At 40.3% G+C, this 19,282-nt stretch overlaps 1 protein-coding gene across 1 annotated transcript; it reads right to left on the bottom strand.

The window, feature by feature from the left end:
* Window positions 1-12,132: 12,132 nt before the first annotated feature.
* On the bottom strand, window positions 12,133-16,152 carry LOC124281331. Its single transcript, XM_046717367.1, has 5 exons — window positions 15,936-16,152; window positions 15,248-15,317; window positions 14,386-14,436; window positions 13,513-13,656; window positions 12,133-12,518 (listed from the first exon to the last, which is right to left on the bottom strand). The coding sequence occupies exons 1-5, from the start codon at window positions 16,074-16,076 to the stop codon at window positions 12,469-12,471; spliced, it is 456 nt and encodes a 151-aa protein (XP_046573323.1). The 5' UTR covers window positions 16,077-16,152; the 3' UTR covers window positions 12,133-12,468.
* Between the last annotated feature and the right edge of the window lie 3,130 nt (window positions 16,153-19,282).

Genomic DNA, 19,282 nt, shown 5'->3' with positions numbered 1-19,282 from the left:
TGCTTAAATGTGTCATCGGCTTTGTGCTTTTATGTCCTGTGTTGCAAAGATATATCTGACAATGTAATTTTAATATCATTTATTTAAAGAAATCATAAAGAACACAAACACGTTGTCATCAAATGAAAATGAAAAGCAAAATAAATAAAAGTTAAAAAAACCCACCCAGGTGTGTATCTGACTTTTGTTTCTCTCACACTGTGATGAATTATTATCCGCATCAACTGCGACCTAAGTATATATACACCCATGGTTGATGCTACCTGAAACATCAATAAAAACAGAAAATGTTATTCGATGGTGATGTGTTTGATACGGGTATTATGAACATATTACCTGCATCATATCAGTAAATATACAATACGTGATGTGGACATCAAGGAACGTAATGGTCGCAATTTCAAATCCAGTTATTAAATGCACACATTCTTTTGTCATTTATAATTACATCGGGGTATACGTAGATTTAACCGCATCATAGACGCTGAGAATAAAGTTACTATATATCGTATATCATCATGAAATGTATCTTAATTTCTTACATGTCTAACAGGGTAGACAGAAGGCTCAGCCAAACAATCCATCATAGGACTTCCCGGCTCTTAAATCAATTAAAAATTTCTTTTCTATTGAGAGAAAAGCCCCAAACAGACAGCTGCGATAAACTATGTTTGAATTAAATACAACTGCAGTACCGAGAATACAAAGGCATTTTGCAAACAAAGGACGATGGCATTTAAAATTTCGGTCACTCAAAAAATCTTTTCCGATCGATTCCCATGGGTTTCAACTAACTGTGAAGAAAATCGATTGTATAGCATTGGTCACCGGTGATAGAAGACAGTGGTTGTGTTTTCGTAGGTTCATTGCAGTAGGGCATGGGAACTCTATAGGGTAGGTAAATAAAGACCGTGTTTACTGAGAGGAACTCGTGTCTAAATCTGTACATGTGTCACCCAGCTATTTAGAAGAACGATTTTAACTTTCTAAATGTAATTGTCAGGTTTGAAGAGACAGATGTTATGTTTGTGCGCTGGGGGAAAGGAATAGATTTTTACAATGTGGACAAGGTAATTACTGAAAAAATATTTTCTTCGGGGAACGAGCAACATGCCCCTGGAAACGAGTTTAACTAAAGAAGATGAAATTCTTAAAAAACATCTTAGAATCTGAAAAAAAATTAGAAAGAAAGACCCAACTTGCTACTTGAGTTGATTGAAAGGCGGCCATTTAAAGAGCGGAATACACACTTGTGACTGCGGGAACGCGTTTGGTAAACCTTGCCATCATTTAGACCCTCAAAAGTTTTTTTCTCCACAATTCCTGAAAATACCCAGCAACACAACGAAGTCCTCGAATACGTTCTATACAAACTCGGTTTGCTAATTAGTATCATCACAAGGAGCTTTATAGCATTACGCAAATGTCGCTGCCAAATATGTTTTCAAGTTATTGGTCGATGGGCTGAAATTACATAATTTATTATTATACAACTTTTCTTGTGCAAATAGGTTAACACTAAGATTTCAAATTGCTAAGAGTGATTATTTTCTGAAATATTTTCATCCTTGCCTGTAGGTATATCTCAGATGTACAATTATTCACAATCTTATTTTTTTTATCGGTTTTCATTTCAGCGGTTCCTTGTTAAAGGTCACATGCAACCAAAAAATCAAACATAATTAAAACACAATTATCACTTATTCATGACATATAACATACATTGCTGATTATGAAAAAAACATATAAAAAAATTATAAGCGTACAGTCGCAAATCAAAAGTGCAATATTTTGTACTTGGGTTTACTTCCCAAGAAACGAAGCACCCGGGATACCGAGCCCAGTCAGAGCGGGTGGGTGTGCACCCAAGTGTAACGAGGGCTTTCATTGGCTGGTTCATTTGCCGATGCCCTCGCGGCTCATTGTGTGTGTGTGTGTGTATAGAGATGTTGGGTTTTCTAAATACATGCTCATTTTTGGTGTATAACATTTTGCAATCAACAGACATCATAACATGTCATGTGTACAAGTATCACACCTGCCTGTCTGTGTAATTACATAATGTGACAGAGACCGAACTCGGGCCAAAAAATCAATGCGTTTTGTTTATGATGTATAGCCTGATAGGTGTTAAGTTCAAATTGCATGTGGTCAGTGATCGAAGTTGTGTATTGAAAATTGTCATTAGCAGGCAGGCAGGCAGGCAGACAGATAGGTGTCAATAAAACAGACATTGAGTTTTGTCTGTGACAACGACATATCTATATAACAGTTAGAAATTCTGTCAACGCTAAATAATGACATTGCTTTTAATTATCGAACTGAGAAATTGACTCGGTAAGAAGTACATGTGGTGAAATAGACAAATGAAATTATATAAACAGTTAAGTCGGTAATCTACTGTCATAACATATAAAAAGCTCGCGCCTGTGAAATATCAACAAAACGTTAGAAAAATAGCTCACATCAAAGCCTTCACCGAGTATTCACCGCCAGCGAAGGTTTCCGTCTTGAAATGTCGAACGCCTCACTGGTTGACAATTAGCTGAGTAGATCTAGATCCTAACAAGGTTCTTTTATGTAATGAGTAGATTATTTACTATTTGTTTTGATTAGACCACTCTTGCTCAAGACCTTATATTAAATCCGGACATCCCGCTTCCAAGCTGCGCGAACCTATTTCACTGCGCATAAACGAGTAAACCTTTAAACGAGTAAAACTGATCGTGCTGATATTATGAAACAATATGTCATGTGGAAGAAGAAAGGGTACGTTACGCCATACGCCACTGAATCTTGCATCGTGATGCAGTTATATAACACAGGTAGACATCCGTAATAAAACTGCTTCTTCATCAGAATTAATTTGTGATGTTGGTAACTTCAGCAGGTGTTGATTTTTTGGTTGGTCTGTTGTTTAACGTCACATTCAGCGATATTCCAGCTATATGGCGGCGGTCTGTACATAATCTGGACCAGACAATCCAGTGATCAACTGCATGAGCATCGATCTACGCAATTAGGATACGATGGCATGTGTCGACGAAGTCAACGAGCCTGACCACCGTTAGTCGCCTCTTACTACAAGCATGGGTTAACTGAAGACCAATTCTATGCAGGTGTTGAATGTATCAGAGCTGCCCCGTGCTGGGTACTTATTAAAGTACTTATTTTAGCGCTTTTTAAATTCACTAATTATTATTATTATTATTAAATGAGGATGAACATGTGACTTTTTGGCGATGTATGTGCTTGTCTGTAACACTGGGACAATATTTCGTTCCGTGCACATTTACTACAGTAATTTTATATTGAAAGTAAAGGTGTTTGTTTTTGTTTTGTTGTTGTTTAACGCCACACTCAACAATATTCCAGCTATGTGACAGCGGTCAGTAAATATCCAGTGTGGACCAGATAGTCCGATGGCTGACTTTATGAGCATAAATTAACGCAACTGATGTATCAGCCAAATCAGCCGGACTGTCCACCCGAGCACAATCATCTAACTGTAGCAACAATTCAGATGACATGCCGATGTATAATCATGAGTATTCCAGTTAAGTGTTTCATTTTGATGCAGGCCATTGACTCATACACAGAGAAAGTGATTCTATACGTATTACGATGGTTCTTGAATTCACACAAAACTCACATCGTTGTGTTTTTCCCCTGTATTTGTCAAACTTTGCCCCATTTCCCAAATTCTGGATAGCAACACAACTGTCTAAGAACCTTAGAACCCTTACATCGTTTGAATTGAAGCGCTCTATTTCTATACATATTCGGGTTATAGCATTACATTTTAGTCCGATGGATGTGTCCTGTGTTCCTGTAGGAGTTACATTAAGGTAAAACAGTGTTATCATTCATCCCTAGATTCATGGCTATAGATCTATAACTACGTATTGAACCTGGCCATTCCATCCATCAGCTGCTTCTTACGTCAAGCAAGCCTCAGGGGACCCATAGTTTTACACGGACCCCCTGGGTAAGTGCGCAAAATATGTTTTAGTGGGGCTGCTATTCATTTCCACTGATGTGTCCTTTACAAACCAAATCACGCTTTGTATCGCGACCTCGTTGAGGAGCAAACGGTTTAGTGGGAGTTAATGCTTCAACATTCGAAGTTGACAAAGAAATATGATTCAAACTTTTTTGAAAACGTTTCCTTGTGGTTTCAATTTCTTTTTCAAAGAAACCGTTTAGAAACATAATTTTGTGGATCTATTTTAATATTTTCAAGACGGTGCGAAAAAGCGCTAGAAAACATTATAGAACATAATGTAAACTAAAACATCATGTTTGAAAACATCGTGCGATTATGGATTTGGTGGGTGTTTGAACACTCAACAACAGATCATGTGTATTTGGACTTGTTTTAAAAACATAAATCAGCTCAGCAATTATTACAGATAACGTGATTTAGTATCTAGTCTTGTTTATTTAAACAATATTGTATATTCTGAATGTAGTCCAAGATAGTATAAATGAAATATTTGGTGTAGACCCGAGATAATTATATTATAGTTTCCCGTTCTCGGGATTCGAGCTCGCTCAGCTTGCCAAATTTTGTGATTTTATTGCACATTTAAAGCCAGACTATGTACACACAAATTTAGTTTTCTAATGTTATCACAACCGTATGTTCTAACGAATGTTCTAATGTTATCACAACCGTATGTTCTAACGAGTGTTCTAATGCGTGTTGACGCATTTTGTCAGTTGATGTGAAAATCGGACAACGTCCAATTTGTACAAATACAACCTGCTGCCTTGTTAGATTGTTTATAACACGATGAAATAATATAACACGTGTTGTCCCACCTAAAATTCGAATGCTTCTTATTTTTAACGGATAGAAATCAACAACAACAACAACAACAACAACAAAACACACACACACGCACACAGACACACACACCCAAGCATCTCTATGACTGGGGCTGCCAAACAGCATACAATGGAATACACACACAGTTCAAGTTAAGTTTGCCGACCGCTGATTATATAAATTAATTTATAAATAAAAAAATGTAAAATAAGAATGAAAGTGGCATACCATCGACAGATACGACTGAAGTCGACTTTACGACGTTTTAGCAATATTGCAACACCATGACTGAGGAACACCGGGGCCTACGGCGTCAGATGCAGTCGCAGGTTACCTCACCGTCGCCCTGGACTAAGACGACGGTAATACAGAATGCACTATGCTGGTTCTTTTGATGTTTCATTTGGATCAGTTTGTTATAAACAATCGCATGGTTTGTGTCTTTATATCACATTAATCATCGCCCCAAAATCGGACAGTGACATTTCTTGGGTATTTTCATGTTCAAACCGCCCACACTGTTTTCGTAGTACTTGTTAGTGGCAGATTCGGTCATTCGGCCACTAATATGGTTAAAAATAATAATAAAAAACATATTTTTTTTAAAAACAACAACACACCCTTAGGTCTTATTTCAACATATTCTTAGACAGCTTTGGGTTTTATTTTCAGTATACAAGCACGAGTTACAGTGTTAAACACGAAAAAGAAATAGATTGTGAAAATACCATCTCACTTAACGACGAGACAGATCTACTTTACCTACGTGTCCGTTATCGATCAACTTCAAAGAGTTCAATACAATATTTACCATGAGAATCTTTGGCTAGCCAGTCGACTTCGGTTTGATCCAGGGATCTTCAGAAAAACGTGGCACTGCACGTGCCAAATTTCTACATGATAATCCTTTTCTTAGTGTTCATCTTTCCACTTGTACCAGTTGATAGAACGTTTTCGGGGCGGTGGGGTAGCCTAATGGTTTAAGCGTCCGCTCGTCACGCTGAAGAACCGGGTTCGATTCCCCACATGGGTACAATATGTGAAGTCTATTTCTGGTGTCCCCGCCATGATATTGCTGGAATATTGCTCAAGCGGCGTAAGATCATCAGAAAAACGGGCAACTGCACGTGCCAAAATTCTACATGATAATCCTTTTCTTAGAGTTTATATTTCCACTTGTACCATTTCATCGAACGTTTTCGGGGCGGTGGGGTAGCCTAATGGTTTAAGCGTCCGCTCGTCACGCTGAAGACCCGGGTTCGATTCCCCACATGGGTACAATGTGTGAAGTCTATTTCGGGTGTCCCCGCCATGATATTGCTGGAATATTGCTCAAGCGGCGTAAAACCATACTCACTCACTCACTCACAACATGTGCCTTGACAACTGGATTTGAACCAAAATTACAAAGGTTAAAAAAACGCTTCTTCTCTGAAAACAGTCGTCGAAACACTGCCAACTTGACGCGCAAAACTCAACTCCTCGTATGAAAAGCGTCATCATAGAATAACCATTTCCTTCTCGTTTTATATTTGACAACCATCAAATGTATGCGCATACTTTAATTTTTCCGGGATTTCATTTAGTTAGCTGCTCCTCGACATGTTCATCATCGTAAAGTTGATTTTACCTTACAACCATGCAGAGCTCGCAGCTTCATCGTCGAGGTTTTGCAGTGTTTTCACCGCGACATGGCGAGTGTAGCACCTTGTAGCAGTCAGTCACACGAATTACGTGGCAATATTCGAGCTGTAAGGCTGCGGTCTGTATAGCTGGAATATTGCTGAGTGCTGCGTAAAACCAAACCAAACCACAATGGCGTCATTGTGACAGTACCTTTCGCATCTTTCAGTTTTAATTTTGTTCTACGGCTGTTATAAAAATGTGAACGATTAGTCTGACACGACACCATTTTGCTGTTTAGAAGTTGTTCTTACCTGACTCGTCTCGGTCATCGATAGTGATCAATATCAATAGTGTCATGGATAGCCACGCACAATATTTTAAAATACTTATCGTCTTATCTAATACTAAACAGTCGTGAGGTAAAACTCAGGTTACGCTGCTATGTGGTAAAGGGGGAGGTGACCCTGGATAGCTATCATATTGGTTATTGTGGAAGTAATCTCTGTACTGCTGTGAGGTGAGGTGAGGTGAGGTGAAATTGGGTTTTATTTATATTTCGCTCATATGACGACGTGCATGCGTGTGTATGTGTATGTGCGGCTGCTTGTACTAGCCCAGACTTAAGCTGGTTTTATAGTGCTAGCCCACTGAGATACCATGCCGCAGTGAAGCATGAATACCCCACTCAGACACATTATACTGACTCCGAGCCGACCAGTGCTTGTTGTACCCATTAATGCAGAGCGCCAGGCAGGGACCAACAAGTACCATATTTTAACGTCTTTTGGTATGACGCGGTCGGGGATCGAACCCACGACCTTCCGCTCTCCGGGCGGACGCTCTAACCACTACACCACGGAGGCGGTCTGTACTGCCGTACGAGAGTTAGTCGATCAACTAACTTCAACCACATTCCCATCCGCATAACCTTTTTTGGCAATTAATAAAACTCCAAATAAACCAAGTCTAATTTTCCGAGCTCACCGACGCTCCGTTTCAATTCAAATAGTGTTTTTCTTTCTATCGAAATACATGTAAATGCACATATATATTCTCATACACCTAGAGTTAGTGCATAGAGGAGACTGTACGGCCAACTTTGGTTATGACTAAGAAAAAACACTAAACCCATGATACACGGAACTAATTTGAATCTTAACATGTCCTTTATGTACCATGAAATGACTGACTTTACCTATGTTTACTGGGAGTTTACCAGACATTGTACACATTATGGGAAAACTCTACTCTTCGTAGAACTACGACCAAAAATATCGCATGTCGTCCATCTATCGATAAATTGTGGTTCTTCTTGTAGATGTAGACTAGACGCGCAGCCACAAACCAGAGTCTTCCAGGAGTTACCTCCCTTCCATGGGCTGTAGCTGATCGCTCGTGTAGTGTTATTTCACTGCGGTGAGGGGAAATCTTGTAGTGTTCATTGAATGCAAGTCCACCGATCGAGTTTTAACAACATCGTCATCCCGGTTGCATCATACACATGCAATGAAACTTTCTCCCAAAAGACAAAATGGCATCCAAAATGTTTTACACCTTCTAGTCAGTGAACACCAACAGTATCATGGCGGAGGTCGCCAGAAATGTACCTCACACATTGTACCCATGTGGGGAAACGAACCCGGGCTTTCAGCGTGACGAGCGAACGCATTAACCACTAGGCTAACACACGGCCCCTTTACACCTTCTAAAAGAGTACTGTTTATGCCGCTCCCGTCAATGTTTGTGCAATACATCGACAGGGGACATCAGATGGGCTTCACATCTTGTGCCCATGTAGGGAATCGAACCCGGGAATACGTCATAACTACTACCCCACACGATTAGGTACACTGTACTAATCATGATAAACATATGTTGATATTTACAGAGTTTTTGTAAACAAATATTCCAAAAGACATACCAGTTAATAGGGGTGGGTATTGCAGAGAATTTTCATATTGCGATATATTGCGATGTGAAAGCATATATTGCGATATGTATTGCAATATATTGCAAAAAGTTTTTTCAACAAATAAAACTACTTATACTCGAGTTAATGCTTGATTTATAAGCAAAAGCAAAACAAAATCATCATGTTTGATTAAGTTTTAATAAAAATTTAATCCTGACAAAATTAAAATGTAAATAATATTTGGCACAAAATGAAACAAGGCAATATCCGAAGATTTCCGAGTGTTACGAAGTTTTCCGAATGCATGTCAAAATACCGGTTTTCGTTCAGCGTATTGCAATACGTATCGTTTTCATGTCTGAATCGGTAAATACTGGTAAACCGGTTATATTGCGCAGCCCTACCAGTTAACATGGATGACTGATTCCATGGCGTGACGTCATAGCAAATAGAACTAGAGTGTTCCAAAATGAAAAGTGCAATAGCTAACGATAATTGTTGCTGATTTGGCTTTTCCAGTGAGTGAGTGAGTGAGTGAGTGAGTGAGTTAGTTTAAATTTAAAATCACATCGGCAGTAATTTAGCCATATCGTGGCGAAAGCAAGTTCTAATTTCATTATAAATATACTCATGCCCATAATGGTTGTCACAACCCTCACCAACCCAACCCCCCACACACCTCACACTCCCACCCCACACCCCCTCTCCAATTAAAAAAATTGAAGGGGGTGACAACCATTATTGGCATCATTTATAAACGCCTGTCAATGAAGGATAGTGAAACCAACTAGCATATCACAGAAACAGAATTTAAAACTCACATCAATATCTAAAATTTATTTCTATCAGAACGAACAATATATAGAAACGTGCTGTAGATCGCCAGCAACTGAAGGTAGATCACCATACAAGATACTGGTTGTAGGCAAAAGTGAAAAATGTGTTACAACATCAACGTATGATCAGATGACTTCGATCGATAAAAAAACATGATGATGATGATAATTCTTTTGTGAAACGACTGATCATTACGCTAATTTGAGAAATGATACGCATAGATGTGTCCATGAATTGCGACATACACGTGTTTATCCTGTACTACACCTTGTCTGTCACAGTGACAAGATGGGTCTCGTTTCTGGGCCGAAAATACATCTGGATGTTTGCCTTGATGATGATGATGATGATGATGATGATGGTTGATGGAGATGGTAAATGTGAAGTTGGATCAAACATTCCGCTAATGTAGAGTGTGTATTGTCACTCTTATATTTTACCCTGTGTTCATAATAAATAAATACTTGTAATATTGACACATATCATCGTATCCCAATTGCGTAGAACGTGTTGTAGATCACTGGATTGTCTGGTCCAGACGCGATTATTTACAGACCGCCGCCATATAGCTGGAATATTGCTGAGAACACCGTAAAAACTAGTCACTCACTCACTCTCTGTTATATTGACAATACGCCATCAGCACCCACGTTGAAGATTCACAGCTTGGACAATAATTCCAAGGCCAACCGCCATGATAAAATACGTGAGAATATTACTATTTTCAAACATTTTATTATGTATTTACATTCCATTCTATTTGTACAAGCTGGGATCGAGAAATGTCTAACGACAATTACTGGACGATTACATTATAGATAACTAAATGAATTATTGCACGGTAGATGAAATATGTAAATTAAATGTATTGTTCATAATAAAAACATTACAGTGAAAATATGAAAGTAAAAATTAAATCACCCCATGATAATAGTCGGATAGTGCATGATTAAAATCGTAATATTGATAATAATATTGATAATCACAAAAGATCTCATTGCAGCCATTGTTGAACACACGACAAAAAAGGAACAAATTACAATCAATTGCAGCTGCATTCAAAGGTAAATCTAATAAAATAGTTTAGCAACCATGACATGATCTAACTGTAACTAAAACAGAACTCGAAAGAGACGATAATTATAATTATTGCAACGAGAAAGATGTGGGTAATAGAAGAGTTATACGTGGTATTAGTAGCAATAGTAGCAGCATCATCAGCGGTATACCGGTGGTTTGAAAAGTAACAGCACGAGTCAACTTCTAGACGGAGGGTGGCCTATTGAAGTCAAAAGATTACTTTCCAACCTTGAATTATTTCCTCTGGACCAACAACTCTTAGTTAATACAAAAAAAACCTAAGTCAAAATATTACACTTCAATCCTAAACTAAACTCTGTCAAAAAAGAAACGCAACCCCTGTCCTCAGATATGAAAAATTCGTTTGAATGAAGTTATTGCTTCCAAACTAAATTTTATTCGAATGTATTGAAATGATACACGTAATTAATGAAGATTACCATCCAAACAACTGCATTTGTACGCATAAGTGTATTTTATTGCTTATTCCGTCACAACGCATGAAATGACCCTCATGGTGACTTCGCACAAAAAAACCACATGCAAATCATGAAAATGGCAGTTAATGTAGGGGTGTATAAAAGCCCATGTGCTTCCGTATTATATTCATTCATTTGTCGCCGAAAAGCTGTGTTAAAAATGCCACGATTGAGTGCTGCCGACCGAAATATCGCCATTGGGCGTGTTCAAGCCGGAGAAAGTTTTGGAACTGTTGCACGGCACCTAAATGTTCACAAAACAACGATATCCCGACTTTGGAGCCGCTACAACAACTTCAATTTGACCAACGATCGCCCGAGAAGTGGAAGGCCAAGAAGCACGACCCCCCTTCAAGATCGGTACATCCGGGTCCATCACCTGCGTAATCGGCATGCCCTACCAACCGTGACTGCCACACAAATACCAGGTTTGAGGAGAGTGTCAGCTCAAACGATTAGGAACCGTCTGAAAGAAGCGGGTTTACGTGCCTGTAGACCAGTTGTTGGACCTGTACTACGCCCCTACATCGACGCCGACGACTCAGGTGGTGCAACAACGTAAGGATACGGACTTTACAAAACTGGAGGCGAATCTGGTTTTCTGATGAATCACGTTTTCTTTTGCAACGTCACGACGGAAGACAGCGTCTGTATAGGAGACGTCATAAACGTTTTGCGCCCATCTGCGTCCGACAGGTGGACAGATTTGGCGGAGAAAGCGTCATGGTTTGGGGACCATCTCATACAACCAGAAATCAGACTTGGTGATCGTTCCAGGGAACCTGACAGCCCAACGTTACATCAACCACGTGTTAGAGCTTCACCTTCTCCCGATTATTGACCAACAGACACAGATTTTTCAACGGGACAACGCCCGGCCTCATACTGCACGTGCAACAATGAACTTTCTGCAGAATTCCAACGTCAATGTCTTGCCATGACCCTCTAAATCACCAGACCTCAACCCTATTGAACACCTGTGGGATACTCTGGATCGACGCGTACGTCAACGTCAGCCGCCGCCACAGACGCTGCAACAGCTCGCCGTTGCACTGCAGGAGGAGTGGAGAGCCATTCCCCAGGAAAGAATCCGGCGTCTTATCCGTTCTTGTCCAAGGAGATGCCGTGCAGTGATTGCAGCGCGTGGTGCTCATACGAGATACTGAGAAAGACGCCCCCCTGGTGACAAACTGGTGTCTGTGAGATGACTTTTGAAATGACAATTTTAAACATGCCCATCTGGGTTATTATTCTGCCAAATTTCAGACTTCTGTCTTAAATAATAAAAATGCCGTGTCGTCCTAAAACTTCAGATCAAAATCTCTAAAATACAGGGGTTGCGTTTCTTTTTTGACAGAGTTTATTTCCTCTTCTTCCACTAAATACATTACACATACCATTGATTTAGTCGTTAACTGGTTAAAGTGAAATACTTTTAAAACTGAACTTAAAATGTATAATTCAATCCACTAAGAACACTGGACATAATTGGCAGAGGACAAAATCATCAAGTTTATCAAATGTATCTTGAACAAAAATCCTTCTACATTAGCAAAGTATGAGTAAACTCTGTATTATACTTTAATGGTTCATGAGTAAACAACCCAAGAAGATTATCTGTGGACTGTACATAGAGACAGATATTTTGCTTGAATTAAATATATTATTTTTAGGTATAGAATTAAAACTAGGATGCCTCTTCTCTACTCGATCCCAGTCGCTGGCTTGTACTCCCGGGGCTTCACACTGGGGACTGAAACAAAGAAACACAGTGTGTGTTGGTGTCACAGGTTCCGAGCAACCCATGCTTGTCGTAAGAGGCGACTAACGGGATCCGGTGGTCAGGCTCGTTGACACATGTCATCGTATCCCAATTGCGTAGATCGATGCTCATGCTGTTGATCACTGGGTTGTCTGGTCCAGACTCGATTATTTACAGACCGCCGCCATATAGCTGGAATATTGCTGAGTGCGGCGTAAACCTGAACACACTCACTCATGAATAGGTTCCGAAATATGAGAATCAATTAATTGGGTTTTGCCGCTTTGAATAATATGTCGTTTACCACGGAATGTCAGACTACCTTCATGTGGATCCATTAGTGACAAACCACACATCAATTTAAGTGCCCAACTGTTCATACGAAGGTAAGGACAGACTTTATGGATGAACAACGTCATTACGTTTCGATACAGATTCTTGTATCGTTGTCAAGCAGGTATACAAGCATCTGTATCGAAACGTCACATCGCCTGTATAAAGAAATTGATCATCCATGAATGTTTGTCCTTATCTGACTCTCCAACTTCTAAAAATGCCGCTCAAAGATGTTCATACGAACCCACGATCACAATCATTTCACGCCTAAGGGACGCATGGGCGGATCCAGGAATTTTGAAAGGGGTGTGTGTGTGTGTGTGTGTGTGTGTGTGTGTGTCCATGGACTGAAACCCACTTGGCTCCGCCAACGCAATTTTTTTTTTCAATGTGGTCTTAAGTCATTTTCAGAAGGGGGGTTTCGAACCCCCGACCCCCCCCCCTCCCTCTGGATCCGCCACTGGGACGTACGTCTTCAGAAAATAGCAATGCCTTAAAGGGACACTGATCTATGGCGTCAACCAGACAGCTTAACATTGCTACCTACATATATATTGCAGTATGGTGACAATGATTACAGATGGACCGAAGTATGAAGACAAGGACTAAAGATGTATTTATATGTACATGTGTGAAAACAAATACTCACCAATTCCTCGGATTGGCTTAGACTGAGGCGAGTAGCCATATCTGGTGGTCTTCATGTTGGCCTGGAGGTTGGTGTAACGCTTAGGGTCCTTGTAGCTGACGCGGGATATTGTCGTCTCGGTGTAGATGATATTCGGGGGCTTCCCTGCAGCAAACACATGAATGTTCTCGGGCTATGTGACACGGGGTGTTTCCAATATCAATGTACGAAATAATACAAAGTTCTATTTTCCATTGAAACATCGGAAAACGTAACATTTTTTAACAATGTTTCAAATATTGATTTTGTTATTGCTTTTTGTTTACTTGTTTAACGGCGGGGGACACCAGAAATGGGCTTCACCAATTGTGCCCATGTGGGGAATGGAACCCAGATGTTCGGCGTCACGAGCGAACGCTTTAACCACTAGGCTACCCCACCACCCAGGGAGCAGTAAAGACGGATAACCATATATGGATGTATAACTTTATTACAGTGAGAGCGGCGTTTAAGTAGTGCTCACTTACTCAATCATTTCGGGGCGGTGGGGTAGCCTAGAGGTTAAAGCGTTGGCTCGTCACGCCGAAGACCCGGGTTCGAATCATCCCCACATGGGTACAATGTGTGAAGCCCATTTCTGGTGTCCCCCGCCGTGATGTTGCTGGAATATTGCTAAAAGCGGCGTAAAACCAAACTCAGTCAGTCAGTACTCAATCATTTCAGTAACGAGAGAGAACACAAACTGCACGTGCACCGCGTCACACTCCACGTCCCCTATTTAACGGCAATGGCTTCTTCCGTTGAGGAGGGAGCGTCTATTTCTAAATAGGGTGGTGTTCACAGTTATTTTCTGAAGTTTGCTTTTAGTTTGATCACCGCATAATGATTACTTACCTCTTTCTTTGGGCGAAATCACAACAGGACCACAGCTGAAATTCTCCCACCCTGCAACAAAATTGAAAGGAATTTTCAAATAGGAGGTTGAATATTGAACAGTGTGTGACAAAAAGCGTGATTTAACAAGCATCAAGATTTCAAAGCTAAAATATGGAAGACCTGTCATGAAGGTGACACTCATTTGCTCCAAAGTCAAATTAACAATACAATGGAGGTTTGTTTTTTGAAGCAACATTTTTTTGTGACGATGTATGTCTTTATACCAATGTCTGACATAATAATACATCACATTCAAAACAAAGGGAATTTAATTATTAAATATTGTTGTGACCGAAATGGAAATAGGGTCTAGCGTCGTCTTGATACGGCAACCACCACTACCACCGCAGCAGCAACAACAGCCAAAACATGTTACTGTTATCATTAATGACGGAAAAACAACCATAACAATAATATAACTATCTATTATTAACAACCATACGGTGTTATCATTACATGTGCCCCGGATTCGACTATAAAATGGCAATACGGGCGATGATATAAAGTTTATATTTCACTCACTACTCCTGCTGCTGTTAGAACTACTACTAACAACAGCAATGGCATTATATCGTCCCACCCCCCTATCGTCCCCAGGATATTTGTAATGGAGCGAGGGCGGTGGGGTAGCCTAGTGGTTAAAGCGTTGGCTCGTCACGCCGAAGACCCGGGTTCGAATCCACACATGGGTACAATGTGTGAAGCCCATTTCTGGTGTCCCCCGCCATGATATTGCTGGAATATTGCTAAAAGAGGCGTAAAACCAAACTCAGTCAGTCAGTCTGTAATGGAGTGAGACAAGTGACAGTATCCTACTTACTGAGAATATTAAACATGTCAGGTTTTGCTTGTGAATGGCGGTAAAAGTTTGGGTTCCAAATGGTGTACACCTGAAGCAGAAAACACATAGGCATTCATCACACTTCCAAACGCACATACATGTAGTTTTATTTATTAGAAAGTAACATCCATGACGATAATTATTTTCAGCAAGGATACCTTCACATCCCTACACTGTGCACAACTCACAGTTAAAATAACCGACACAAGTACATGTATATGTACAGTATACATGACTCATCACTATACATTTATAACTCATAGGGGCGGTGGGGTAGCCTAGTGGTTAAAGCGTTGGCTCGTCACGCCGAAGATCCGGGTTCGATTCCCCACATGGACACAATGTGTTAAGCCCATTTCTGGTGTCCCCAGCCGTGATATTGCTGGAATATTGCTAAAAGCGGCGTAAAAGTAAACTCAGTTATAAGTTATACGTTTTTTAGATACATAAAAACATATCAGGTAATGTGGTATGAGTAAAGAACATGTCCAAGCCTTTGCATCACGACTCTCCATGAATGCAAATATATAAAAAATATATAGAAAAATTGACTGTTGACAAAATAAATGATTTAGATCAGTTTTAAAGTAAGTCGCTGATGGTCATGGAGGAGTTGGAAGAACACGAAGACGTTAAACAATAAATAAATATTGTAAAGGTCAAATACCGATACTGAGCGCGGGCTGGATATGCGGCATGGGGAGCGGATCTCAGGTAGGGCGACGCCCCGTGAGAGATCCTGACCCCCAAAGTCCCTCAGGGTAGTTGTCCGGGGACGGTGGTATTTCTTGGTGAAGACGTTCGCCATGTTGTTGCCTTCACTGGCAGGTCCAGCAGCTGTTTGTCCCTGACGTTCTCACACCTCCGGCAATACGGCCGGGATACCTTTCTGTGACGTCACAATACTGTGACGTCGTCAGTCTCTTTGTGGCGTTATCAGGTTGTAACGTTATAGCGGAGGAATTTTCTTTTACTCGAGTATAAGGCGGGGAGTGGTCCCATCTTCTTTTTTACCTATGAAATAATTTAAACCTTCAATCATCTCTGGTCTGTGTTGTCTCCCCGGGAATATGGAAACTTGATGGTGTCTATATGTTATACGTTCAGAATCTAGTGGTTATGGCGTTCCATTGAGGACCTGGGATCCTACAAGGGTACAATGTGTGATTCCCATGTCTGGTGTTCCCGGCTGTGATATTTCTTCACTATTACTACAATAATTACACACTATATATTATGTATTAAATATATTTGTCTGCTTGAATAATTTAACGTCAGACTCCTATCATCACCTGCAATCATTAAATCGAGGCCGCCCCAGGCTAAGCTATTTTTAGCTGATGGTGTAACATAGAGCTTCCAATTATTTTAAGTGTTGAGCATATTGTTGAGGAATGTACATTCCTGTAAGTTTTGAACTTTAAATACCCACTGTCTCTTTATCTTATATCATCTACCCTAACTACATTCACTCTTTGTTCGTTTTCCCGTTTTCTCGTTAGTTCTTTTGATAGTTGATCCTATTATAAATATGGTATTATTTTATAGTATTACCGATAAGGGGAGCTTAGATATATTTGGCATCTAAAGAGGTAATGTACCCTTACGCAAGGTGATTGCTTCGTCAATACATTTTCCTACCCTTGAAGGATAATACATCGCCCAGACTCACTAACCGTCTGAAACGTGCGTAGAATATCTGATGCTTTCGTTGGCTGGATGGTTGGTTTGACGCCTAACGCCGCACTCATATTCCACCTATAAAGCGGCTGTCTGTAAATAATCGTACAAATAACTGAATAAGAGAATAAAAGAAAGCGTGGTGATGATTTTTTATGGAGAAATATGTACAAATGTGAATGAACCCCCCTAACATTTATATACAAAGTAAGTTAACTTTATGTCATGTTCAAAATTAATGAACCCCACCCTTCCTATAATTTTTAAGCATAATTTTTAATGTTTACATGTACAAAATTGCTGACCCCCCGAGGTGATGTGTACAGAATTGCTGACCCCCCCTCCCCAGAACAAAATAGATGACCCAACCTTACAAACCAACCGTCACCCCCCGCACGCCCGCGCACACGCACGCCCGCACGCACGCTCGCACACACACACACACACACACACCACCACCACCACCAGCCACATATTGTGAACGGTCCCTAAGTGCACTATCTGAGGAAAGAGTAACAAAAAAAAACACAGAGAATTGCCTCTGACAGCTCCCAGTACATCAACAGGAGACCGCCTCCGTGGTGTAGTGGTTAGAGCGTCCGCCCGGAGAGCAGAAGGTCGTGGGTTCGATCCCCGACCGCGTCATGCCAAAATACGTTAAAATATGGTACTTGTTGATCCCTGCCTGGCGCTCGGCATTAATGGGTACAACAAGGACTGGTCGGCTCGGGGTCAGTATAATGTGTCTGAATTGGGTATTCATGCTTCACTGCGGCATGGTATCTCAGTGGGCTAGCACTATAAAACCAGCTTCAGTCCGGCATAGTACAAGCAGCCGCTCATACACATACATACGCATGCACGTCGTCATATGAGCGAAATATTCTCAAGCACGGCTATAAACCCAATTTCACCTCACCTCACCTCACATCAACAGGGAGTACAAATTTCTCCCTTCCGGCATACGGTAGTAGCAACATTTTTAGTAAGACTAAAAATTCCCTGACGTCTTTTTTCCTCTGTAGTATTACATTCTTAAATGAGAAGTCTACCATTTTTATGATTTTTCTTTTTAGTATCTTTATAAGGTACTGATTGTCCTATATGCTTGATAGAAACATCTTATATTTACGTCAATGGCGTTGTGCAATTTGTGTCAATGTGTATTTACAATGATTATTTCGTTGAACACAAATTTCTCTTTGTGGTAATAAAGTATTATTCTGTTCTATGCGCCTGCGGCCGTTGCGCTGTTATTCTGTTGTGGACTAAGCCCGCATAATGAGATGATATTTTTGTTTAATAAATCTGAGAATTTTAATGTGTACATCAAAAGTCTGTAAAGTGCGATTTTTCAAACAAGTTATGGGCGCTGTTTAAAACTGAGTTTCAATTTTCACGCTTTCTTTTTGATATGTTATGTATATGTAGTGGTAACATATCTCCACACAGTTTTAAACAGGAAGTGGGTGAGTGAGTTTAGTTTTACGCCGCAACCAGCAATATTCCAGCTATATGGCGGTTGTAAATAATCGAGTCTGGATCAGACAATCCAGTGATGAACAGCATGAGCATCGATCTGCGCAAGTGGGAACCGATGACATGTGTCAACCACGTACGCGAGCCTGACCACCCTACAAACAGGTGATTTCTATGAACAGTATGTAGAAACATACTAATACAAGCATGATAATATTTCCTGACAAATCACTTGTGAACATTGACTGAAATGAAATTAAAGTTACATATTTTTCACTAAATCAGTAACCCGTTGTTACCAATGGACCCCACTTTATTGTCAACAAAAACATGTACAAGTTACAAATACTGTGGTGTGTAAGGGGGTGGATGGAGAGTCGCAGTCACAGTACTTAGACACATATACTGCAACTACCTCCAACTCTAGACTTGCTTCATTTGAGATATTAGCATTACAGGGAGTGTTAGGCAGAAGGGAAAATAATGTGGTTCAGGGACTGTGAGACAGACTTTTCCTTATTCTGTCAATACAATTTTCGGCATTTCCAATCCCTCGAACGACCTGAATTTTCAGTCCGACGTGACATTTTCTCACCCCAATGTTTTGCGCCGGTGTGGAAATTTATCTCCTTATATCATCCAACAATTACACTTAGTTTTTTACAATCAGAAATAAGAGGCCAGCTTCATCTTTCTTCGTGAACGTGTATCAAAAATTGGCGATGGGGTAGCCTAGTGGAAAAAAGCTCGTCACGACGAAGAACCGGGTTCGATTCCCCACATGGGTACAATGTGTGAAGCTCATTTCTGGTATTACATTCGCGACAGGCAGTTGCTCTGAGTTGCCTCCCTTGA

This window comes from Haliotis rubra, unplaced genomic scaffold (assembly GCF_003918875.1).
Source record: "Haliotis rubra isolate DU_JTF1 unplaced genomic scaffold, ASM391887v1 Scf282, whole genome shotgun sequence".
In the NCBI taxonomy this organism is placed as follows: Eukaryota; Metazoa; Mollusca; class Gastropoda; order Lepetellida; family Haliotidae; genus Haliotis; species Haliotis rubra.
This window is presented reverse-complemented; position numbering and strand designations above follow the sequence as displayed.

Coding starts and splice junctions, on each gene's coding strand:
- LOC124281331 (XM_046717367.1), bottom strand. CDS start 16,076: ATGGCGAACGTCTTCACCAAGAAATACCACCGTCCCCGGACAACTACC. Junction 15,318..15,935: donor CCAGCCCGCGCTCAGTATCG/GTATTTGACCTT, acceptor TTTCTGCTTCAG/GTGTACACCATTTGGAACCC. Junction 14,437..15,247: donor TGACATGTTTAATATTCTCA/GTAAGTAGGATA, acceptor ATTTTGTTGCAG/GGTGGGAGAATTTCAGCTGT.